This window comes from Mytilus galloprovincialis, chromosome 11 (genome assembly GCF_965363235.1).
Source record: "Mytilus galloprovincialis chromosome 11, xbMytGall1.hap1.1, whole genome shotgun sequence".
Classification (NCBI taxonomy): domain Eukaryota; kingdom Metazoa; phylum Mollusca; class Bivalvia; order Mytilida; family Mytilidae; genus Mytilus; species Mytilus galloprovincialis.
This window is the reverse complement of record NC_134848.1, coordinates 45,343,983-45,356,467: the sequence shown is the minus strand read 5'-3', so window position 1 is coordinate 45,356,467 and position 12,485 is coordinate 45,343,983. Positions and strand designations below refer to the sequence as shown.

At 31.6% G+C, this 12,485-nt stretch overlaps 1 protein-coding gene across 1 annotated transcript; it reads left to right on the top strand.

Annotated features, from left to right (window-relative positions):
- Positions 1 to 7,841: 7,841 nt before the first annotated feature.
- Positions 7,842 to 11,471, top strand: LOC143050765 (uncharacterized). Its single transcript, XM_076223884.1, has 3 exons — positions 7,842 to 9,922; positions 10,610 to 10,760; positions 11,293 to 11,471. The coding sequence occupies exons 1-3, from the start codon at positions 8,573 to 8,575 to the stop codon at positions 11,469 to 11,471; spliced, it is 1,680 nt and encodes a 559-aa protein (XP_076079999.1). The 5' UTR covers positions 7,842 to 8,572.
- Positions 11,472 to 12,485: the final 1,014 nt, after the last annotated feature.

The window sequence follows — 12,485 nt, the reverse complement described above, 5'->3', positions numbered from 1 at the left end:
ACGGAAAAAAGACAAAAATATATTTGTATTCTTTGATATCAATTATCAATTATCAATGCAGAAACGACAATTTTTTCTGTGTCCAGTATAGCATCGTAGATAGATATAGGAAGATGTGGTGTGAGTGCCAATGAGACAACTCTCCATCCAAATAACAATTTATAAAAGTAAACCATTATAAGTCAATGTACGGCCTTCAATACCGTGAGCCTTGGCTCACACCGAACAAAAAGCTATAAAGGGCCCCAAAATTACTAGTGTAAAACCATTCAAACGGGAAAACCAACGGTCTAATCTATAAAAAACGAGAGCATATTCTTAAAATATTTTCCCGCACAATATCTGGACATCGGTGGACATGCAACATTGCAAATGTTTACAAATGAAAAACAACACTCAGACTATAGTCATAAAGTAGGACAATAAAAGAACAAAAGACAAAACCGAGACACAGAAGTACAAACAATAGACCATCAACTCCGAAAACTAAAAGTAAAATAGAAACATAGATCACGAAAAAAATACAGGGGCGACATCAGGGAGTGAAGAGAACTTGCTTCTTGCAAGACACTTTCCGTGAAAACAATTTGATATAAATTAAGACAATCTTTTTTTCATTATATATTTTTTTTTAATTTCCAGCATGAGGCATTTGCCTCATTTGCCTCAATGTAGTTACGGCCCTGTAAAGGGTATTTTTGGGGGAAGAAAGAAGGGAGGGTGAGTCCATGGGAGGTAATCCCAACCCCCTCAATTTGAGAATATGCTATTATCTTGTAAACGGTCCAGATCCCCACCCCTAAACCATATAAATTCTTGAATGGGACGATAAAACAAATCAAATGAAATGAAAGGGAGGTCCCTTGGGGTTACCCCACCCTGTTCAATTTGAGAATGTGCTATTATCTTGTAAACGATCAAGATCCCCACCCCTAAACCATATATATTCTTGTAGGGGACAATAAAATTAATGAAATGAAATAAAATAAAAGGGAATTCCCTGGGGATCACCCACCCCTATACCATATATTCTTATGTGGGACAATAAAACGGTTTATTCCTTGAATGCCAACATCCTTTGATATACCGACTATTTACCTGTAAAATAATGTTGGCGTTCGAGGAATAGGTGCAAGAAGTTATCACAACAAAAGTGCATGCTTATGAAAACAATCATACTAATTAAACAGATAGGTTATATCTTATTTATGTTTTACAAGTCGTTGAAAATAATTTTTTGCTGTAAATGCTTCAACAAATATGGATTTTCTTAAAATGAAACTTTGAAAAGTCTTGCATCACAAACTCAACATGTACATAGTCATATTGTCAGGAATTCCAGTTAACACAAATTCTACAATTGCTTCTTTGGACTTTGAAGTTTTTTTTTTCAATATTTCTATAGTTGTGTGTGCTGTAATATCCTCCCATATTGATAGAAGTTCTTGTAACTTTGTTTGATGGGTTTGATTAATATGTTTTAGTATGTTCAGTTTGTTCAGGATATTTTTCTTTGTCATAATACTTCACCCTTTTTGTAGATCATGATTCATAAACACATTCCCCATTTCAATTCTCAATTTTAACTCATCGGATGGATACAAATAGAAATATTACACAGAGTGGACGTGGCCGTGTACTTTTTATACGAACAACAAAAAGACATTAAGTACAGATCTGAGAGTACTTGCAGTTACGGACAGATAGTACAAACCCACTGAATACTAATAAAAAAATCATGCCACTAAGAATGAATTCTTGTTACCCTATTTTATGGATTTTCTTCAAGCTTTGCAGAGTGCCAGTTTGGAAGTTATAAAATTTACTTAATTATTTCTAATGATTTTTAAAGTTTAATTAACAATTACTGTTCAATTGAAATCTTCATATAGTTCATGTATATACTTACATGTACATGAAACTATACGAAATGATATGAAATTAGATAAATCTCTAATACCATTTTTTAGTTTGAAATAATTGTATTTAACTTAAATGTATTTAATATTTCTAATTTTTCTTATGTTAATAAACATTTCCATTCCAAAATTTTGATTTTTTTTTTCAATAAAAAGTCATAAAATGTTTTCATTTTATTTCTTTAAATTCATAATAATTTTAACCCTAAAATTGCGATTTTTTTCTAATCAAAAAGTGATAAAATGTTGCAATTTTGTCAAGTTCACTAATTATTTTTAACAGGTAAATACTTATAAAAACACCTATTGTTATTATATAAACATCCATTGAAATATTTTTGTTGGCATTCAAGGAATAGGTTACATATAAAATGTTGGCATTCGAGGAAGACACCAATAAAACTAATCAAATGTAATTAAAGGGAAGTCCCTGGGGGTTACCCCACCCTGTTCAATTTGAGAATGTGCTATTATCTTGTGAATGATCCAGATCCCCATCCCTAAACCATATATATTCTTGTAGGGGACAATAAAATAAATGAAATAAAATAAAAGGGAAGTCCCTAGGGGGTCACCCCACCCCCTCTAGTTTGAAAACTTGTAAATGGTCAAGATCCCCACCCCTAAACCATATATATATATTCTTGTATGGAACAAAAAACACATCAAATGAAATATAGGGAGAGTCCATGGGGGTCACCCCACCCCCTATGTTTGAAAAACATTTAAATGGTTGAGTTCCCCAGTGGTTAGTTGAAAAAATTTCCGGATCCCTGATCTCCACCCTTAAACCGTATATATTCTTGTATGAGACAATAAAACAAATCAAATGAATATGGGATCATCCCCTTTGTCTTGGGTTGAGAACCCCCCTTTTTATAATGTCTGGATCCGCCCGGCATACCATCTAGCTAGCTATAAAGGCTTTATAAATATGAAATAAATCAAACAAGGAAATTAACAGTGCAGGCAACTGTTTTGAATTTTAAAAAAGCCTTTAATAACAATGTTAAATTTTTTGTGCATTTATTTTTGCTTATTTTCAATAATGGACAAAATTGCATGATGGAAAATTGTATGACAAGAAAAATCTGCATACATGTTATAGAGACGAAACTGGGAATTTGACAAAGAGAAAACAACCCAACCAAAGAGCAGACAACGGCCAAAGGTCACCTATTGGTCTTCAATGCAATGAGAAAATTTCGGCACTGGTCTTCAGCTCATTAATATGTATCCTAAATGAGACTGAGATACAGCTCTCAGTTGCATTAATAAAAACCTCACAATAAGTTCTGAATATCAGAATTAACAGTATTGCAAGATTCTCTCAAAATGTACACCTAGAGCTGAGAAACTGTAAAACTAATCATGCTTATTTAACATTAAAGTCCTTGGAATCAATCTTAATATGCATACTCTTGTACAAAGGAATATAAGTATGCAAAAGACATATATGGTCTTCAAAAATAAGAGTATCAATGCTATTAATTTATGACAAGATCTTAATCAAGCAATAATTTCGGTTTGTTTAAATATTTCGGAGGTTATTATGACCTCCTTTTTTGTGATGATGTTTTTGTTTTTAAGTTGGGATAATTGTTTGTACCAACAAAAATAAAAACACAAAGTTAATCTAGAATTATGTTTTTATCATTTTTTTTATGTTTAGGTTGTCAGCAAGATGAAAAGGACAAATATTGCAGTTCAAAATTCAACATGTGGATAAGCTGAGGTTCTTGAAAGGTCATACCTTTGCAGATTTTCATATTTTGCATGAATGAATTTAAAGTTTATATGATGGATGGCAGAGAAAGAAAAAAAAAACTTTTCAATTATCCTGCTCCTGAAGGATAAATGTAAAACATCTTGTTTTCGGTAAGTTTTATGCTCCTGTTTTAATAGTAATAGTGCATTCATCTGTCCAGTCTTTCCTCTAAATTGTATCCTCTTTAAGTTTTTGGTGAGTGTTCACAATGAATTTCAGTAAGTAACTTGTGGATTTACATTTTTATACTCAAAATTTAGTACTAATATTAATGAGATTTTAGCATGTCATCCTGGAAAATGCTTGTTAATCATGTTTATGTTCCAGAACATATGAGTATTTGGACTGTACAGTCTGCCCAATTTTAAGAAGTTGGTCAAGTTTATTAGAAACAAATGTACAGTACAGATCAACATAACTGAAATCTTTAATAGATTAATACAAAAAGTTTGCAGTTGAAATAAAAACACATGTTTGGTTGAGCTGGTACTAGACACTTTTTTTTACATAAATAAGGCGGTTAGTTTTCTCGTTTGAATTGTTTTACATTGTCTTATCGGGGCCTATTATAGCTGACTATGCGGTATGGGCTTTGCTCATTGTTGAAGGCCGTATGGTGACCTATAGTTGTTAATGTCTGTGTCATTTTGGTCTTTTGTGTATAGTTGTCTCATTGGCAATCATACCACATCTTCTTTTTTATACTACAAGTATACTCAAATGGTCTGACTGTATGCATATGGTGGGACTGTAAGTGTATACTTTTATGTTCTGGACCGTAAACGTACGGTCCAAAAACTGATATGATCTGGAACATTTATACATGTCTTAAAATTAATATCAAACACATTGTTTTTTTTTAACTTGGTAATAAGTAATTCCATAGAACTATAATGTTTTGAGATTATCAAAATCAAAAATATCCCATTTTTACATTTGATAAAGAAGAAGATTATTGATGTATGTATAAATGTATATATTAAAATGAGACGGCAAGCCAACAACACAAAAAATAAGGATAAAACAATATAATTTTTTGTATCAATATTTCCAATATATCCAAAGGTATTTTTTGATTGAAATAAAACACAAGTTGAAATCTGTCAGAACTTTAAAAGTGTAAAGAAATATTGTTTCTGTTGTCTGCATTTTGTATAATATATTGCAAATTCTTGTGAATAATGGAATGTTATTATAGTTGCCTAAAGTTTTAACATTGATCTTTATATATATTTTATACATATAACTTTGGAAAATACCCAAATGTTATAAAGAAGAATAAATTAATTGATTGTTATATAATATAAGAATAGGAAGATGTGGTATATTGCTAATTTGACAACTCTCCATCAGAGACCAAAGGATGTAGGAGGTTAGCAACTGATGACACTGTACAACTTTTAACATTCAGTTAAATCCATACCGCATAGCTATTTTTACTGAAAATCATATTATTGCTACATGTATGCAAACAATTTTGTATAATACATAACTTCTCTTTTTCAGAAGGATTGAAATTCATCACCTAGAATAAATGGAGAAAACATAGATACAAGACCAGAATAAATTCAAAGACAAAAGTTGGATCAGTTATTATTTTCATCACTCAGTCAATGATTTGAAGTTCTTTAAAATACCAAAAGATATTGAACCACAATAATGTCAAAGTTCTGTGCTGAATGACCAAAAAGTGGACTATATAGATACCATCAAACAATGCTGGATGATAAGAAACTATTAATGTTTTGTGTGGAGGGATATTGTGAAAAAAATAGATTTACTTAAATAGCTATTAGTATGTTAACCCTAAAAATAGAGCTTTTCATTGATTTCAAATGGTAAATAATTGTGTTTCAAGAAAGTATTCTACAAATCATGAATAAACATATATTGATACTTACATTATCTGCTTTGTTGTTTAAAAGTTTAGTTTTGAACAGTTATAGAACAATATGTTGAATTAACATTTCCAAAGAAAAAAAGATATTCAATTAAAAAGATTCATCTTATAACAATTTACTACCAAATAGAATACATTGTAACATACACATTACTGTATATTTATATCTATATATTTAAAACTTGAATCCCATAGGATTTTAATTTGTCCCATGGGATATAAAAAATCCCATGGGATAATTACCGTCCCATGTGATTTTTTTTTTGTCCCATGGGACAACAAATATCCCATGGGATTTAACCAAAATCCCATGGGATAATGGTCAATCCCATGGGATTTTGCCCTGTCCCATGGGATATTGAAAATCCCATGTTTTTATAAATCAAATAGCAAAATAAATATAATAGTAACAGTAGAAAACCAATGAAATTATTGAATCCCATGTAATTCCGCACATTTTGGTTATATTCATGACATTGTAGCTCTTGTTTGAGGCGGCGGCGGATTTGCAAATGAGTGTTTTGCAAATTTATAGTGTCCAGTGTTTATTGACTCATAAGACAATGCTTAATTTCACAGCAGCAACTAAAATGTGTTACAGGTTACAAGCAATTCTATGAATCTAGTGTATATAAACTTTTTATTCCTGTGGTCATACTGCTGTTGTTATGCTCCCACCTTATTGAGTTTTATCCTCATTTTTATGTAAGTATGTACGTACTTCCCTTACTTGTACGTACCTCCGTACATCCCAAAATTAATTTCTGTTCTCTATCTGTAGTTTGCATGAACCAAATTGTATGCAACTTATACGCAATGTTTATAACCACAATTCAGAAGTCAAGTTTGAATTTTAGTTGCGTCACTTTTACCATTCTAGCGTTTTATGCTACTTTACAAATAAAACTTTCTGGAAATTTTAGTTTCTGTTCTCTAACTTTAGTTTGTCTTAACCAAATGTTATGAAACTTATATACAATGCTCATTACCACAAACACTGATCAAATTTGAATTTTGGTTGCGATAGTAATACTGTTTTAGAGTTATGCCCCTTTACATATATGTAAACATTGGTGGGCACAGCTTTATACGACCGCAGAGGTCAAAATCTTGAACAGTTGGGGCAATTATGGACACAACATTCAAGCTTGATACAGCTCTGAATTTGAATTGGAATCAAAGGAGTATGGCCACGAAGTGCCTATATTGGCCCTGTGAAATGACAAAAAAATAAATATAAACAAGGTGGATCCATTATAGTTAAAACATATCTACTAATATCGTTGTTTGTTATTTTTAAAAAAAATCATATTTTCATGACGTCACTAATGTGACGTAACCCCCGAAATCGAACCGGAACGCTCAAAACATCAAAATTTTCGAAGAATTTCAAACTTCTTGGTTAAATTTCGCATTGGCCACAGGCCTCGACCAAAGTAATTCTAATCTCATTTTAATTGTTTAACACTTTGAAATCGTTTGCAACATTTATTAGCGTGGTCGAGGCCTGTGGCCACATCGAAAAATAAACTTTTGCAAACAAGCAAATCCGGATTCAACACTGTTATTTCCGATGTACGATAGATTTTGTGGCGAAATGTCTAATGAATCTATCACGAACTTATATTAAAATAGAAACAATTTTTATAGTTCATCTTCTTTTTATAATATTTTGAATACATTCTATCATATTTCGTTTTTTTTTTTGTGTGTATTGGAATTACATTGCGCATGTTTGTTGCACTTACCAACAGAAATATGGATGAAGGCAGTTTTGCCGGACGGTGACATATTCGGCAATTTTTGTTTACTCTGACATATACTGTAGACCATTATGTGAATCTTTTCTTGCAACTGAAGTATGCTTTTCTTGGAGATTACATATTGAGGTAAGTCAAAATTAATTTATAGATTTAAATAACAAACAAAATTGGAATAACAAGTTCCGTAGCTTCGTCAACTGCCGACGGAGATTTTTTTCCCGTAGTTACAACGTGTTTTTTTTTTTTATTGTAACATTGTTGTGGAAAATAAAATGACTAGTAGATAATAAATTAATTAAGAGTTCATTGTGAACAACGTTATTTTAACACTTAAAAAGGATTCTGAAATGTTATGTTTACGATTGGTCGGCTTTGCTATAAAAAAAAATGGGGCAGCTTTTAATTAAGGCCGAATTTATTCTACGAAAACCGTTTTAAAAAGATCCTAATAACTATGCTGAAGCAGTAATATATCTTTACTCATTGTATGTTCAACAAAAACAAACAAAAGCAGACGACTAGCTTCAGTCCGACTTAAAATTTATATACCACTTGTTCTCATTTTTTAGAATGTACGACGACGTGGTGTAATGGTTAGAGCGTTGCTCTTGAGAGTGGCATGACAAAGCTAGTAAGGGTTCGCGGCCCATTGGTATAAAAAAGTTTTTTTTTTCTTCTTTTTTTTTTGTATAATATCATTAAACCTAATTCATTACTTTCATTCCTGTGATTGTTTGAATGGATGCACTGATATTTTTTTTTATTTTCTAGTCTTACTGATTAATTGATAACATTATTTTGAAACGTTTCTATTCGGCATTTCATTTTTTTTTTAAAAGAAATTGTTATCCAACAAATTATTTTTATATAGAACTTGCCTTTCTGATGTGTAATAGAAATTAAACTAGTTAAGATACCTGTATATTCAGTCCCCCATAAATTATCAAATATGATATGATCTATAAATACTGTTTGAAGTGTGACTACTAGTGTTGGTGAGTTAGGACTGGGAACTAAATTATTTTATTACACATTGTCTGTTCAAGTTTCATTCCTGAACATATATGTTGATACACAATAATTAAAAATAAGATGTGTTATAAAATTGTTGCTCTGTTAAATATTGTTGGGTTGCTGTTCATTATCACATGCATCAAATCTCCTGTTCTAAACTGCAATCGTGGTTCGAGTACTAAGATTCATTTCTTTATTTCACTTCAGAATGCCTGGAAGCGGTCCAAAGTATTACCCGTGCGTTCTATGCAATAAAAGGACTAAACCACATGAAAGAAGATCAATCAATAAATCTGTAGCAAAGTATTTGAAGAAGAATTTTTTGATAACATATAAACAAGAAGACAAAATATGCAATACGTGTAGGCACAAATACTATGTTCAAGAAACCAGACAATCCTCTGTTGTACAGCATATATTATCTGACGATGAAGAGTATGCTCCACCAGCAAAACGTAGATCTACTGTTTTATCCAGTCCACCATCAGTATCTCTTTCAATACCTTCTACATCAAAAAGCCATTCATACTGTTTCATATGCAAAAAGCCTGGACCAAAGCTAATTGTTGTTCCATCACAAGCAAGATTTTCTGCATTTCTTAAAAAAGAGGTTATAATTCCTGCAGGGTGTCGCTGTTGTCCGGGACATTTGACGGAAGATAATTTTACAGAAGATGCAATAAGTAAAATAAACTGTACCAATGATAATGTCATCCTTAACAGATCTTCAATTATGGATCTTTTGAAGAAGTTAAGATACACAGCCTTACAAAATGAACAATCAAGAATTGACTTTGATACAGATAAAGTTTTATCGGACTCTGACTTTATCAATTTAACCGGTATAAATAAGGACAACTTTAATGATCTTCATTCCTACATCAAAAATACAGTAAGAAATACACCTACACGAAGCACAAGAACTTCTCTTGGAATTTTCCTTTTTAAATTAAAATCTGGAATTTCAAATAAAGTGCTATCTACCATTTTCAACATATCAAGATCAAGTTTACGCCGAGCCATTTCATGTGTCAGACAAGCTTTAGTTAAGAATTTCGTACCTGAAAATTTGGGTTTTAAACACATTAGCCATGATGATGTCGTTAATCTGCACACACGACCACTAGCTCAGACTTTATTTGGGGATGGAACAAACACACAGGCTATCTTAGTGCTTGATGGCACCTATATGTATATCCAAAAAAGTGGAAACTTTCATTTTCAAAGACGGTCATATAGTTTACACAAGGGACGACCGCTTGTTAAACCAATGGTAGTTGTTACTACTACAGGGTACTTTGTGACTGTTTTGGGACCATACTTGGCCGACTGCAAAAATAATGATGCGGCAATCCTCAAACATATGTTTAACACAAATGTAGAAGATATCAAAGAATGGGTACAAGACGATGATATATTTGTCGTTGACAGAGGATTCAGGGACTCATTGGAGCTTCTTGATGATTTGGGGATAAAGGCACAGATGCCAAGCTTTTTAACGAAAGGCCAAAAACAAATGACAACAGATGAAGCCAATGCAAGCAGATTAGTTACTAAGGTTTGTACCCCTACAGCCAAAATACTGTAGTATAATTCTCAAAACTAATTTTGAAACTGCGTCACTTTATATAGTATCATGTTAAGATATTTTTATCGCTACACAGAAAATGCTCTTATTCATACGAAGCACACCCAACTCAACATATGCCCATTGTTACTGCTAAGACTATGACTATTGTGCCACTAATAATAATAAAGAAAAGTAACTTATAGGACTGCGTATTTTTTTGTTTTCCCCTATGAATAGTTTTTTTACACATAAATATCAATTAAACAAACCAAATCGATAAAAAGGTAGCACACCTTCCATAAACGTTTTATATTCTGCACACGTGACGGTATTGTTGTTACTGTTCGCAAAAATGAAAATGTATATAACATAATTGACATTGACAAACATAGTTTTAATTGCAACCGATTATAAATTTCAGACCTTATGTTTAGAGCTATTTTTCTAATGCATGTAGGTCAAAGGTTTGGTTGGATTTCTTGCTTTTATCGTATAAATGTTTTATTCAAGCATCCAATAGATTATATAAACTGAAACTATGTATTAATTGCAATTGTAAAACTGTATTACAATGTTTGAGCAAACAGTTATATAAACACAGCAAGCAAGCCAACCAAACCTTTAACCTACATGCTGTAGGAAAATAGCCCTAAATTACTATTTTTCTCATTCTAGGTCCGTTGGGTAGTAGAATCTGCTAATGCAAGAATCAAGAGATGGAAGTATCTGAGCCATGTTTTACCAAATAAACAAGTTCCATATATCGGAGATTATGTTTGCATTGTATGTGGAATATCAAATAAATATTTGCCGCCGTTGTCTCCAGGTAAACATTCTCACTAAGATACCTGTATAACTGTAATAGGTATATGTATATCATCAAATCATAAAAAGTGATCAAATCGCATTTGCGATATTTTAAAAACACATTTTTTTTCACTAGGAAATTCGCACTGTCAGAGCTGTCATTTTCCACTTGTATTTTTAAGAAAATGTACAAAGAAAAAAAACTTTCTCTAAAAAGTATTAATCACTTTTCCCTAACTATTCATTAGAAAGCAAATTAACCAAACAAGCAATCTAAACAAAATCTATAAGACAAATGATAAATAATACCACATGATAATATAAAACATTAATTATTATTGTTCTTTTGCATATAGATATAGGAAGATGTGGTATGAGTGCTAATGAGACAACTCTCCATACTGCGACTAAGAGTTGGTAATTTTTGTGCTATTTGGTAAACTTGTAAATAGTTGTCTCATTGGAAATCACACCACACTTTTTTTATATTTGATTAAAAAATTGTGAAACTATTTACTTGTATTATAATTGAAATTTTCCTGTTTAAAAAGGATGTGCCAATGAAGAAGCACTGGCTGCAAAAATGCTCTATCTGTCGAAAAGAGTAAATACACTGAAACAGAGGGTAGAAGAAGAAAATTTGGAGAGGCGTAAGACAATTTGGAAAGAGCCAGATAATCATACTTTAGACGATTTTCCAGTTCTTGATGAAGAAGATCTTATCAACTAAAACTTAGCACTAGCTACATTCAGGAACACTTAGAAGGCAATTGTCAAATTCTTATACATAAGGAGGATGAACATTTGATACGCGTGAAACTTCAGAGCCGTCATGTTTCTTCAAAAACATACATCTTGTGGATAGAATACACATCTGCTGAAATTACCGCATGGTACTGTAAATGCAGAGCAGGAGCACGTGTTGTGGGAGTATGTGCCCATATTGCATCAATACTCTGGTATCTTGGTTATGCAAGGCATAATCAGGATATATCTTATGGAGTCCAGAATTGGGGAGCATATCTAGAAGATGCAGCATCAATTCCACAAGCCGTAGACGAAAGTGACAGTGAGGAGAGTGTTGTTGAAGAATAGAATGTTGTATCAATCCTTGTTAGGTTTCTGTCTCCTTGACTTTATCTTAGTATTCCACTTGCTAATGTATTTGAACATGGTGAACTCTATTTGAATATATTGTAATGTTGTTGGTTTTTTTTCAACTAAGCAAACTTTTTAAAAAGTTTTGAAGTAATTTATTGTTGAATATAAAATATTCATCAGACATTTCATATAACTTTAAAGGAAACAAAATATAGACAAAATAATAGATTGTGTATACCTATTGTAGTTATTTATAGTTTTCAATAATACATAACTTTATTGACACAGCTTACATTTATACGTTAATAAAATTTATATCATTTCAATCAACTCTATAGTTAACAAGTAAATCCGTAAATGAACTTATCCGCTTTTGAAAATTTTGTCAATTCTTTTTTTATAGCTTTTTTTAAAAACAATTATTATAAAGATAAAAATAAACCTTTGGGAAAATATGAAACGTATCCATTGAATAATTGAAGTATATTCTTATTAGTTTTAGAGTTGTACATTGTACATATTTTCACGCACTTAAGGTACAATTAGAGATAGTATAAATTATAAATATTTTGTGTGTCAGTAGTCGTTGGTGTATAAATAGCAGTGTTGAATGAAATTGTCGTTCATACGTATTTTTATTCTG

What these genes read in the sequence shown, in the direction of transcription:
- LOC143050765 (XM_076223884.1), top strand. Translation starts at nt 8,573, where the DNA reads ATGCCTGGAAGCGGTCCAAAGTATTACCCGTGCGTTCTATGCAATAAA. An exon ending in CAAGCAGATTAGTTACTAAG is followed by an intron (nt 9,923 to 10,609) that starts GTTTGTACCCCT and finishes TTCTCATTCTAG; the next exon opens with GTCCGTTGGGTAGTAGAATC. An exon ending in TTTGCCGCCGTTGTCTCCAG is followed by an intron (nt 10,761 to 11,292) that starts GTAAACATTCTC and finishes CTGTTTAAAAAG; the next exon opens with GATGTGCCAATGAAGAAGCA.